At 49.5% G+C, this 14,663-nt stretch overlaps 1 protein-coding gene across 1 annotated transcript in view; it reads right to left on the bottom strand.

Annotated features, from left to right (window-relative positions):
* The window catches only part of LOC140364850 (supervillin-like), a 230,059-nt gene that overhangs the window by 193,122 nt on the left and 22,274 nt on the right, over positions 1–14,663 (bottom strand). Inside the window, 1 exon segment of the mRNA XM_072451235.1 lies at positions 12,558–12,938. Within this exon segment, the coding sequence (XP_072307336.1) occupies positions 12,558–12,938 (381 nt within the window).

Here is a 14,663-nt window from a genome sequence, read left to right as displayed (position 1 = left end):
CGACAGCAGTTTCGCTCCAGCACTCTGCCGCATGATGAAAGCCCTACGGAGACCTTTCATCGCCTCCGAGGACTCTATCGCCGCTGGATAAGACCGGATGAACGCTCCAAGGAGGAAATTGGTGAAGCGATCATCATGGAGGAGCTTCTGCGGGTGTTTCCCTTTGAAGTGAGGACCTGGGTGAAGGAACATGAGCCAGCCGATGGATTTACCGCTGCTAAGTTGGCCGTGCAGTATCTCAACGCTCGGAAAGGAGTATCTTCTGCCCGGTTAACCACAGCATCCCAGCGCGCACCAGCTCAACTTTTTCTACCAAGGCACGTGAGACCAACCAAGACGTGTCAGGTACCATGAATTCTGCCCCAAACCAACGAGGACCTGGTAAGGAGTTTATTTGTTTTTCCTGCCAACAACCTGGGCACAAAGCCTCAGTTTGCCCAGTCCGTAAAGCTAAAGTTAGCGGAGCGTGCTATCCTCCAAGACCAGAGGCAGAGGGCACTCATGAGACAGACAGTACTATTAAACGCTGTAAAAATGTGCTAATTAATGGCCAAGAGGTTTCTGCTTTACTGGACACTGGTAGTTTCACATCCCTTATCAAACGTAGCTCAGTGCCAGTTAGCAGCATAAACTATGGCAAGACAGTGGACATTTTGTGTGTGCACGGGGATAGCCACCTTTATCCTACTGTGGAGGTTACCATAACAGTTGCAGACCAGCCCTATCTGGTGGCTGTGGGAGTAGTAGAAAACCTACCCGTGGATGCTATTCTCGGTTGGGACCTACCTTTTCTGATGGACCTGTTGTCTGGGAATGTTGACTCTGGGGGGAATAATGACTGTGGAAATGTGTCGTGTTCTGTTCTTACGCGGGCACAAGTGAAAGCCGGTGTCCAACCTCTGCCAGACTTGGACGGTAGTCTGTGTGAGGGAGGCACCAAAGGACCAAGGCACCAACTTCACATCTCGGTTAATGCACCTTTTCCAGCAGCAACTGGGCATTTCCTCCATCAAAACCACCCCGTACCACCCACAGACGGATGGACTGGTTGAGCGGTTTAACCAGACACTGAAGCGGATGCTCCAGAAGTTCGTGGATGATACCGGCAAAGACTGGGACTGTTGGCTACCCTTTGTTCTGTTTGCCTATCGAGAGGTCCCACAGGCGTCAACTGGATTTTCTCCATTTGAACTGTTATATGGCTGGGATGTTCAGGGGCCTTTGGACCTTCTACGCAAACAATGGGAGGGCCCACCAGCACGACAAAGTGACCGGAGCATTGTCAAGTTTGTACTTGAAATGCGAGAGAGACTGTCAAAGTACTTAGAGGAGGCAGAGAAGAACTTGCTAGGTGCTCAAAAAGCCCAGAAGACCTGGTACGACCGCCAAGCCCGCAGTCGTGAGTTCCAGCCTGGTCAGAAGGTGCTGCTTCTTCTGCCATCCTCAACCCATAAACTTTTAGCAAAATGGCAGGGCCCGTACACTGTCACCCGGAAGATGGGACCAGTCACCTACGAGGTCCTGCATCCAGAGAAAAAGAAGTCCAGGCAGACGTACCATGTCAACCTACTGAAGGAGTGGAGAGAGCGTCCAGTCCAAGCTCCAACAAAAGTCCTGTTGGTCAGGAAAGTAGACGATGACGAGGACGGGGAAGAGCCGGACATGGGACTGGAGGGACTGACCAACACTGCTACCCCAGTGCTGGTTCATCTTCCTCCTGAGCAAGCCACACAGCTACTCCAGACCTTCAAAGAAGTGTCTTCGCTGTTCCGTGCCAGTCCTGGAAGAACTACAGTGGTGGAACATGTCATCCGCCTGAAGGAGGGTCGCCCGATCCGACAGCGACCATATCGTGTACCACAGCAGCTTGTTGGGAAGCTCCAAGATGAGATCCAAGAAATGCTGAGACTGGGAGTCATCGAACCTTCCAAATCCGAATGGAGCAGTCCTGTAGTGATTGTTTTCAAGAAAGACGGATCACTCAGGATATGTATTGACTTTCGAAAGCTGAACTCTGTGTCTGAATTTGATGCATACCCAATGCCAAGGATTGATGACTTGCTGGAGAAGATTGGTTCCGCCAAGTACATAACCACATTGGACCTTTGCAAAGGATACTGGCAAGTGCCCCTCGAGAAGTCCTCACGGCCCTACACAGCATTTCAAACACCAACTGGACTGTTTCAGTTTACTGTGATGCCATTCGGGCTGCATGGAGCACCTGCTACGTTTCAACGGCTGATGGATCGAGTTCTCCAGGGGTGTGAGCTATTCAGCGCGGCGTATCTCGACGATGTCGTCATCTTCAGCGAGACCTGGGAGGACCATGTCCAACATCTCTCCCAAGTCCTGAAGCAGATCCAGCGAGCCGGTCTTACGCTGAATCCGACAAAGTGTGAGTGGGCTCGGCAGGAGACACGCTACCTCGGCTACCAGATGGGTCGAGGGGAGGTGAGGCCTCAGGTCGACAAGGTCGAGGCTATCCTGAGATCTCCGAGGCCACGAACAAAGAAAGAGGTGCGTTCCTTTCTGGGGTTGGCCGGATGGTACCGACGGTTTGTGCCGCAGTTCGCAACGATTGCCACTCCGCTTACAGCACTCACCGCCAAAGGCCAGCGAAACCCAGTCGTCTGGACCGAGGACTGTGAGAATGCCTTCAACACCCTCAAAGCTCACCTGTGTTCATCACCGGTGCTGAAGAGTCCAGACTTCACCAAGCGCTTCTTGGTACAAGTGGATGCCTCCATGGTTGGCCTCGGAGCAGTCCTGACTCAGGGGGAACCTGGAGAGGAGCGTCCAATATTGTATTTGAGTCGCAAACTCCTGCCACGCGAGACCCGCTACTCTGCTGTAGAGAAAGAGGGCCTTGCAATCAAATGGGCGTTGGAGAGCTTGCGCTACTACCTGCTCGGACGTGAGTTTGATCTAGAGACTGATCATAGTGCCCTGACTTGGATCAACACTATGAAGGATCATAATAGTCGCCTGACAAGATGGTATCTCGCACTACAGCCCTTCAGATTCGCCATCCGACACCGTGCCGGCAAGATGAACATTGTTGCGGATTATTTGTCCAGGTTGCCCCACAGTGTCAACCTTCCGGAAGGGAGGGATAATGTGACGGAGCCAGTCCGTCTTTAACTGGTGTCGCCGCTTATTTGCTGAGCAACCGCGCGGTCGTCATGCCCGCGCGCACTTTCCAACACACACTCATACATTCCCCGCTCCCCGCGTTTCCCTCTGTTTCATTCATTCGCATCAGACGCCACACACGCATCTTTCCCCGCACTCCTCCGTCACTAATCCGCCAAGGGTGCACACTTGCGCGCGTTAGGTTAAGTCTAAGCACACACACGTCAATTGTTGCCTGTTTTGTCACGAAGCCGCGCTCCGCCGATGCGTCGCGTTGGGTCGAAACCGAGCCAGGACTTCCTGGAAGTTTAAATGCGCGTTGTTCGCGCCGTGGTGCTGACCATGTGACACCGGGTATTCTATGTGTTTATATTGCTTTATTTTGAACATGTGTATATAATTAATGATGTATTATGTTGTAGGAAGAGGCCACAACAGTTTATTGTCAATTTATTTGGGGTTTGAATTATATAGTTATTTTGCTCAGTGGGAGGGGCAAGTGAGGAATAAAGGGAGCCGCTCTTGGCTGGGGGGGGAGTCTGTCCCCAACATCAGAGAAGGAAACAGTGTGAGAGAGAGTGAGTAAAAGAGAGAGAGTTAAAAGAGAGAACGAGTTAAAGTTGAACTCATAGTTGGAACTCTGTAAATATATGTTTTTGGATTTTTGGACCTTTTTTGCTCACTGTATATATTTTGCACTGTTACACTATTTTTGCACTTTGGTTTGGCACAATAAATCCACCTGAGCACTTGAAATCTGACTTCGCCATATTTTTGAGGGAGAGCCCCGCTACAGACTGTAAACACACTAATGTGACTGTGAACACACTAATGTGACTGTGAACACACTAATGTGACTGTGACACACTAATGTGACTGTGAACACACTAATGTGACTGTGAACACACTAATGTGACTGTGAACACACTATTGTGACTGTGAACACACTAATGTGACTGTGAACACACTAATGTGACTGTGAACACACTAATGTGACTGTGAACACACTAATGTGACTGTGAACACACTAATGTGACTGTGAACACACTAATGTGACTGTGACACACTAATGTGACTGTAAACACACTAATGTGACTGTGAACACACTAATGTGACTGTGACACACTAATGTGACTGTGAACACACTAATGTGACTGTGAACACACTAGTGTGACTGTGACACACTAATGTGACTGTGACACACTAATGTGACTGTAAACACACTAATGTGACTGTGTCACACTAATGTGACTGTGAACACACTAATGTGACTGTGAACACACTAATGTGACTGACACACTAATGTGACTGACACACTAATGTGACTGAACACACTAATGTGACTGTGAACACACTAATGTGACTGAACACACTAATGTGACTGTGAACACACTAATGTGACTGTGACACACTAATGTGACTGAACACACTAATGTGACTGTGAACACACTAATGTGACTGTGACACACTAATGTGACTGTGAACACACTAATGTGACTGTGAACACACTAATGTGACTGTGGACACACTAATGTGACTGTGACACACTAATGTGACTGTGACACACTAATGTGACTGACACACTAATGTGACTGTGAACACAATAATGTGACTGTGAACACACTAATGTGACTGTGACACACTAATGTGACTGTGAACACACTAATGTGACTGTGAACACACTAATGTGACTGAACACATTAATGTGACTGTGAACACACTAATGTGACTGTGAACACACTAATGTGACTGAACACACTAATGTGACTGAACACACTAATGTGACTGTGACACACTAATGTGATTGTGACACACTAATGTGACTGTGAACACATTAATGTGACTGTGAACACACTAATGTGACTGTGAACACACTAATGTGACTGAACACACTAATGTGACTGACACACTAATGTGACTGAACACACTAATGTGACTGACACACTAATGTGACTGACACACACTAATGTGACTGAACACACTAATGTGACTGACACACACTAATGTGACTATAAACATGTCTGTGATATGAACATTTCACATCATAAATCACATCAAAAGTCCATGTTCCTGTTCCTGCTGCTGCTGAACATGGACTCAGTCTTTCACCTCCACAACTATTACGGCTGTAAAAAAGCTATTTATTTCTTATATTTTTTTTATTTTATTTTGTACATAATATTTGGCCCACAATTTGACAAAAGAGTTTGGTTTGATGGAAACTGTGGCTCATGCACTAATTCACTTAAGGCCAGAGGGAAACTTGACCTCTTTAAACGCTCCACGTGTGTTTGTATTTAGTGGTGAGTCAGTTCAGGTGAACAGGCGACTACAGGCGACTACACACTACAGGCGACTACACACTACAGGCGACTACAGGAGACTACAGGCGACTACAGACTACAGGCGACTACAGACTACAGGCGACTACAGACTACAGGCGACTACACACTACAGGCGACTACACACTACAGGCGACTACACACTACAGGCGACTACACACTACAGGCGACTACAGGCGACTACAGACTACAGGCAACTACAGACTACAGGCGACTGCAGACTACAGGCGACTGCAGACTACAGGCGACTACACACTACAGGCGACTACAGACTACAGGCGACTACAGGCGACTACAGGCGACTACAGGCGACTACAGACTACAGGCGACTACAGGCGACTACACACTACAGGCGACTACACACTACAGGCGACTACACACTACAGGCGACTACAGGCGACTACAGGAGACTACAGGTGAGACTACAGGCGACTACAGGAGACTACAGGCGACTACAGACTACAGGCGACTACAGACTACAGGCGACTACAGACTACAGGAGACTACAGACTACAGGCGACTACCAGACTACAGGCAACTACAGACTACAGGCGACTACAGACTACAGGCGACTACAGACTACAGGCGACTACAGACTACAGGCGACTACACACTACAGGCGACTACAGACTACAGGCGACTACAGGCGACTACAGACTACAGGCGACTACACACTACAGGCGACTACAGACTACAGGCGACTACACACTACAGGCGACTACACACTACAGGCGACTACACACTACAGGCGACTACAGACTACAGGCGACTACAGACTACAGGCGACTACAGGCGACTACAGACTACAGGAGACTACAGGTGACTACAGGAGACTACAGGAGACTACAGGCGACTACAGGCGACTACAGGCGACTACAGACTACAGGAGACTACAGACGACTACAGACTACAGGAGACTACAGGCGACTACAGACTACAGGAGACTACAGGCGACTACAGACGACTACACACTACAGGCGACTACACACTAAAGGAGACTACACACTACAGGCGACTACACACTACAGGCGACTACACACTACAGGCGACTACACACTACAGGCGACTACACACTACAGGCGACTACACACTACAGGCGACTACAGGCGACTACAGACTACAGGCGACTACAGGCGACTACAGGCGACTACAGACTACATGCGACTACAGGAGACTACAGGCGACTACAGGAGACTACAGGCGACTACAGGAGACTACAGGCGACTTCAGGCGACTACAGGAGACTACAGGCGACTACAGGCGACTACAGACTACAGGCGACTTCAGGCGACTACAGACTACAGGCGACTACAGACTACAGGCGACTACAGACTACAGGCGACTACAGACTACAGGCGACTACAGACTACAGGCGACTACAGACTACAGGCAACTACAGACTACAGGCGACTACAGACTACAGGCGACTACAGACTACAGGCGACTACAGACTACAGGCGACTACACACTACAGGCGACTACACACAACAGGCGACTACACACTACAGGCGACTACAGACTACAGGCGACTACAGGCGACTACAGACTACTACACACTACAGGCGACTACACACTACAGGCGACTACACACTACAGGCGACTACAGGCGACTACAGGAGACTACAGGCGACTACAGACTACAGGCGACTACAGGAGACTACATGCGACTACAGGAGACTACAGGAGACTACAGGCGACTACAGGCGACTACAGGCGACTACAGACGACTACACACTACAGGCGACTACACACTACAGGCGACTACACACTACAGGCGACTACACACTACAGGCGACTACACACTACAGGCGACTACACACTACAGGCGACTACAGGCGACTACAGACTACAGACGACTACACACTACAGGCGACTACACACTACAGGCGACTACAGGCGACTACAGGAGACTACAGGCGACTACAGACTACAGGCGACTACAGGAGACTACATGCGACTACAGGAGACTACAGGCGACTACAGACTACAGGAGACTACAGGCGACTACAGGAGACTACAGACGACTACAGGAGACTACAGAGAACTACAGAGAAGTGGAAATGTTACTTAGTATATTTAAAAGGTTTTAGATCTTGATAAGTTTATTTTCTTATAAAGTCAAATACAATATTTTTCAGTTCCAAATACCTATTTAACAATATTTTACAATATATTAAATGTTTATCTCTGTAGATCAACTCTGAAGTTATGATGACATAAACTGAAGCTCAGTGTTGGTGAAATTACACTTGTTTTTCTAAATACATTTCCGTTTATGAGAACAAACGTGTTTGTAAATTATTTTAATCTATCCAGTAATTGCTTCAAAAACAGCGTAGGCTATATAAAGCTATTTATTTGTTGTTTTTTTTAAATTGTTTTATGTTTTACGTAATGTTCGGCCCACGACCCAAATGAGTTTGACCCCCCTGGTCTAGAAGATCAGATAATGACCAATATTTAACATTAGTTTGATTCCTTCAGACACGTTTTCCCAGGTCAGTTTTGTAAATCAGAAGAAGGTCTACAGCAGACGAGAAGTCTTTATTGTCTAAATAGTTGTAGGCTAGTAGGCCCATATGCATCATCACGTAGGTAATGTGTATTTTTGTGTCCGTCTCTCCTCCTCCTGCAGGTAGGCTAAATCAGGGACATCCTCCTCCTGCAGGTAGGCTACATCAGGGACATCCTCCTTCTGCAGGTGGGCTACATCAGGGACATCCTCCTCCTGCAGGTAGGCTAGGCTACATCAGGGACCTCCTCCTCCTGCAGGTAGGCTACATCAGGGACATCCTCCTTCTGCAGGTAGCCTAAATCAGGGATATCCTCCTTCTGCAGGTAGCCTAAATCAGGGACCTCCTCCTCCTGCAGGTAGGCTACATCAGGGACATCCTCCTCCTACAGGTAGGCTAGGCTACATCAGGGACCTCCTCCTCCTGCAGGTAGGCTACATCAGGGACATCCTCCTTCTGCAGGTAGCCTAAATCAGGGATATCCTCCTTCTGCAGGTAGGCTACATCAGGGACATCCTCCTCCTGCAGGTGGGCTACATCAGGGACATCCTCCTCCTGCAGGTAGGCTAGGCTACATCAGGGACCTCCTCCTCCTGCAGGTAGGCTACATCAGGGACATCCTCCTTCTGCAGGTAGCCTAAATCAGGGACCTCCTCCTCCTGCAGGTAGGGTACATCAGGGACCTCCTCCTTCTGCAGGTAGACTACATCAGGGACATCCTCCTTCTGCAGGTAGGCTACATCAGGGATATCCTCCTCCTGCAAGTAGGCTAGGCTACATCAGGGACATCCTCCTTCTGCAGGTAGGCTACATCAGGGACATCCTCCTCCTGCAAGTAGGCTAGGCTACATCAGGGACATCCTCCTCCTGCAGGTAAGCTACATCAGGGACATACTCCTCCTGCAGGTAGGCTACATCAGGGACATCCTCATGCAGGTAGGCTACATCAGGGACACCCTCCTTTTGCAGGTAGGCTACATCAGGGACACCCTCCTTTTGCAGGTAGGCTACATCAGGGACATCCTCCTTTTGCAGGTAGGCTACATAAGGGACACCCTCCTTTTGCTGGTAGGCTACATCAGGGACACCCTCCTCCTGCAGGTAGGCTACATCAGGGACATCCTCATGCAGGTAGGCTACATCAGGGACACCCTCCTTTTGCAGGTAGGCTACATCAGGGACAACATCAGGGACACCCTCCTTTTGCAGGTAGGCTACATCAGGGACAACATCAGGGACATCCTCCTTTTGCAGGTAGGCTACATCAGGGACATCCTCCTCCTGCAGATGGACTACATCAGGGTCCTCCTCCTCCTGCAGGTAGGCTACATCAGGGACATCCTCCTGCAGGTAGGCTACATCAGGGACATCCTCCTGCAGGTAGGCTACATCAGGGTCCTCCTCCTGCAGGTAGGCTACATCAGGGACATTCTCCTCCTGCAGGTAGGCTACATCAGGGACATCCTCCTCCTGCAGGTAGGCTACATCAGGGACATTCCTACATTCAGTCATGAAGTGGAGCACCTCTTGAAGGAAAATTTGCACGAATTAGATGTCATTTCCTGTGATCTGGTGGATTTTAGATGAATTGATCCAAATGTTCTAATATATCCTACAGTAGCCTTTTACTTTTTGACTACTATAATAACTTGACTCTTATTAAATAGCCGTCTTCTACACACACATCTACACAGCTCATTGTTTTTGTGGTTGGTTGTGCCCTCGTCCTCCGTTGCCTCCATTTGCTCTGTCAAAGAGGCGTCTGAGAGCAGTTCATAAGAGCAGTTCATAAGAGTGCAGTTCATAAGAGCAGTTCATAAGAGTGCAGTTCATAAGAGCAGTTCATAAGAGCAGTTCATAAGAGAGCAGTTCATTAGAGTGCCCTCTGGGGGCAGCGAAACACAGGGAAATGCATTAAATGTTGTTTTCTCAAAGGTTTATTTTTGAACGTGCATCTGAAGAACAAACAGATCCTGGTTCTTCCCAGAATGGTTTTGACTGAAGGGTGGATTTGAAATACCCAGTAGTTCTTTTATCAGAAAGTGAACAAAGGGTAATTAAAGCCGCAAGCGGCATCCAACGGCCCTCGCGGGCCGCCGGCCTTCCGACTCTGCTCTCTGCATTTTACAGAGATGGCGCTAACGCAATTGTCTAAGAACTAAGACAGCGACACATTGGACATGTACAATGCTGTGCTTAACCAGTGCAAATGAACACAAATGTCGGTCAAATGTGCAGCTCCAGCGCACAGAGACCGTGACACTTGGAATAAAAATATGGATAACTTTTGATGCTCCGCTTGTGTAGATTATTTTTCCCAAATATGAGCTTGATCGAGCTATTGCCCACAGAGGAGTTCATTAAAGTGTGAAGCATAAATGTGAACATTTCAAGGATTTGGCGTTTTTCCCATTTGTGACAGTATATTTGCAGCTCCACGGCACAGAGACCGTAGCACTTAAAATCAAAATATGGATAACTTTTGATGCCCCATTTGTGTAGATGATTTCCCCAAATATGAGCTTGATCGGGCAATCGGCCTAGGAGGAGTTGGTGAAAGTGTGAAGCGTGAAAATGTGGTCATTTTGGAGATTTCGCTGTTTTCCCATTTCTGACATATATTTGCGGGTCCGCCACACAGAGACCGTAGCACTTAGAATCAAAATATGGATAAGTTTTGATGGCCCGCTTGTGTAGATGACTTTCCCCAAATATGAGCTTGATCGGACAATCGCCCTAGGAGGAGTTTGTTAAAGTGTGAAGTGTAAAAATGTGGTGATTCCCATAAGGATAACATGGGATGTTTCTGTCAACGCTACGGTTACGCCGTACAAAATATGACTTTGGCTCTCATACTTGTATGATCAGGATGGCAAATTAGAATTTAGTGCAAAATGTCATGTCATTTGGAAAAACTCTATTGTTTATAGGCCACTCTGAAGGCCAAATAGTCAGAATTCTGGGAAACGTTTGCGGCTCAGCTGCACAGAGACCGTAAAAGTTATCCTTAAAATTTGGATAACTTTAGATGCACCACTTGTCTAGAGGACGTACACCGATTTTGAGGTTGGTGGGCAAAACGCACTAGGAGGAGTTCGTTGAAGTGTAAAACATAAAAATGTGGTAATTTGAGAGATTTTGCGGTTTTCCCATAGGGATAACATGGGAGGTTTCTGTCATCGCTACGACTACGCCGTAAAAATTTAGGCATTTTTGTGATTGGCTTTTGTGATCGGGACGGCAAAATAGAATTTTGGGTAAAGTTTAGACAATTTTGGTAAAACTAATTTTTGACCTTCAATGTTAATTTAAAGGTCACTCTGTAGGGGGCGCTATCGCGGCCATTTCAATTTTGTCAGCCTAAACTGGTCCAAACTAGAAAGTTTAACAACTGATTCAAATTTGGTCCTAATCGGACTGGTTTTGATCAAATGGGAGCAATTTTTAGATCTGCAATATTCCAAAATAAGTTGTCCAACTTTGCGGCTGCGCCGCACACAGACCGTTAAAGGTATCTCAAAAAATTGAATAACTTTAGATGCCCCACTTGTCCAGAGGACGTACGCCGATTTTGAAGTCGGTGGGCAAAACGCCCTAGGAGGAGTTCGTCAAAGTTTGACGTGAACAAAATGACTAACACAGCGTATTTTCATTTTCAAAGGAAGATGGCGGCCATAGGGTAAGTCTGGGGGCGTGGCCACAATGATTTTTTTTGTTCGTCCTCACGAGAGGAATGCGTGTCCCGAATTTCGTAGCTTTACGCCAAAGTTGACCTCGGGGCGTCTCCCATAGGCGCAATGTATTTTGACTTTTGTCGGTGGCGCTGTCGCGCCATTTTTTAACGAAAAAAAAAATGGCCCAGAAAAAATCAAATTTTTCGCCGATTCTGAATTTTGGGCAAAGTTTGGTGAGTTTTTGAGCATGTTCAGGGGGTCAAATTAGAGATCAAAAAGCAGAAGAACAAGAAAAATAAAAATAATAATATTTTTAGCAAAAACAATATAGCCGTTTCCACTATAACAACAAATTATACATCGTTTGAAAGCTCTAAGCCTTCCCGATGCCGCCATGGGGTGGAATCATCATTACGAGCGCTTACGCGCTTGTCACTCCCTATTCCGTCGGGATGCCCCGCCCACTCCCCATAGACTTCCATTAATTTGAGCAGATACAAGCATGGCCCATGCCTGCGGCATGGATTCTCGCGTACGGGACGATGCCAGGAGGGTTTTTGGAGGAATGCAGCGCTTCGCGCTGCTGTTGTCAACAATTAGTGAATGGGCTACGCCCATTCACTAATTGTTGACTATTTCTGTCATAGCAGGAGTAAGTATGCATGATCCATGCCTTCGGCATGGGCTAGTTCACTGTACTTGCCAGGGGCGACGGGGTACCAAACATGCGGGCTGCGCCCGCATGTTTGGTCAGACAGTTGCAACGCTGCCTTCGGCAGCGTTGCGGGAGCAATAGGCCCTCCGCCCTGCTGGGGCTCGGGCCTAATAAATGGAGACAAATGTAAACGCTAGAATCATAAGAGGCTTTAACAGCGGTTATAATGAAGCCATCCTACCTGGAGCACCGTGCCTGAGCTGGGGGGCGGTGCGTCCTTCCTTGGGGCTGGTGGGGGTAGGGTTGCTGGTACTATCCTGCTCCCTCCGGGGCTGGCTGTAGCGCGAGGTGTAGTCCATGTCTGCGTCATGCTGCAGGGAAATGCCATAACGCTCGGCCAGCTGCCTCCTCCTCTCCGCCTTGTAACGGGCGATGCGCTGGGCCTTAGACTCCAGCTCTGGGCCGGCAGCGGTGTTAGACTCCAGCTCTGGGCCGGCAGCGGTGATGGTTGAGGCGGAGTACAGGGGGAGCTGTGGGGCGGACCGAGGCTGGGTCCAAGACCGTTGTGACAGCTGCTGCTCTGGGATCTTAAGGTCGTCCTTACTGTACCGCTGTGAGGTCACTAGCACATAAACACAGGAATAAACAGTTAAGATCCGGTGAGATAAACCTCAAACGTTAGCATTCAACTATGAACTATCTCATATATGTAAAATTAGAGTCTGCAATCAAAAATATCTATTTGCAGCTTTCCAAGTGCTCTATGGGCACTGTACTGCCCTGATTACAGCAGGTGACAGCTGCAGGGGCGGAGTCTGATGCAGGGGCGGAGTCTGAACTATGGAAACCTGGTCGTCCTGGCACCAGCCTACATTCTGCCCTTTAGTCCACCAATGGCCCCTTCTCAATACTCAAGAACGTACTTGTGTTCTCTTAAGTATGTTCTTTCTGAGAAGGAGTACAAAGTAATGAAACATGTGTACTTGATACTAATGAGGGGCTCGCACAGCTAGTCACAGCTCAGCTCTACTTCCAATCCGTTCCGGTAGGCTATGAGCTACAAGGAGCAGTACGAGGCGCAGCACATGGCGCAGTACGAGGAGCAGTACGAGGCGCAGCACGTGGCGCAGCACATGTCGCAGTACGAGGCGCAGTACGAAGCGCAGCACGAGGCGCAGTACGAGGAGCAGTACGAAGCGCAGCACGAGGCGCAGCACGAGGCGCAGCACGAGGCGCAGCACGAGGCGCAGCACATGTCGCAGTACGAGGAGCAGTACGAGGCGCAGCACGAGGCGCAGCACGAGGCGCAGTACGAGGCGCAGCACGAGGCGCAGCACGAGGCGCAGCACGAGGCGCAGTACGAGGCGCAGCACGAGGCGCAGCACGAGGCGCAGCACGAGGAGCAGCACGAGGAGCAGCACGGGGCGCAGCACGAAGCGCAGCACGAGGCGCAGCACGAGAAGCAGTACGAGGAGCAGCACGGGGCGCAGCACGGGGCGCAGCACGAGGCGCAGCACGTGTCGCAGTACGAGGAGCAGCACGAGGCGCAGCACGAGGCACAGCATGAGGGTACGAGGCGCAGCACATGGCGCAGCACCAGGCGCAGCACGAGGAGCAGCACGAGGAGCAGCACGAGGAGCAGCACGAGGAGCAGCACGAGGAGCAGCACGAGGCGCAGCACGAGAAGCAGTACGAGGAGCAGCACGGGGCGCAGCACGGGGCGCAGCACGAGGCGCAGCACGTGTCGCAGTACGAGGAGCAGCACGAGGCGCAGCACGAGGCACAGCATGAGGGTACGAGGCGCAGCACATGGCGCAGCACCAGGCGCAGCACGAGGAGCAGCACGAGGAGCAGCACGAGGAGCAGCACGAGGAGCAGCACGAGGAGCAGCACGAGGCACAGCATGAGGGTACGAGGCGCAGCACATGGCGAAGCACCAGGCGCAGCACGAGGAGCAGCACGAGGAGCAGCACGAGGAGCAGCACGAGGAGCAGCACGAGGAGCAGCACGAGGAGCAGCACGAGGCGCAGTACGGGGCGCAGTACGGGGCGCAGTACAAGGCGCAGTGCTGCCCTCCACTGTAATTAATAGATGCCGTCAGATTCTAGACTACGAGTCAGAACGCTGAAGAAAAGAGAGAATGGCTTTTTCAACTTGCTTTGCGCGATGACCGTCACTGTTCATGGCGTCATCAGCAGTAGAACAGACTGAAGGTCTTTGATACAAAAATTATATTCATCCATTAAATGTAATCCTCTACCCTGCCTCACAGGAGGGTGCAAACATGTGCTAATGAAGGGTACACTGCACCCATTTGCACTTCTGTGACCGTAACCCTAGAGTCAAT

The sequence above is a fragment of the Eucyclogobius newberryi genome, unplaced genomic scaffold (genome assembly GCF_026437365.1).
Source record: "Eucyclogobius newberryi isolate DKJ021-1_F unplaced genomic scaffold, fEucNew1.0.hap1 SCAF_18, whole genome shotgun sequence".
In the NCBI taxonomy this organism is placed as follows: Eukaryota; Metazoa; Chordata; class Actinopteri; order Gobiiformes; family Gobiidae; genus Eucyclogobius; species Eucyclogobius newberryi.
The sequence above is the reverse complement of the archived record's forward strand: the minus strand, read 5'-3'. Positions and strand labels throughout refer to the sequence as shown.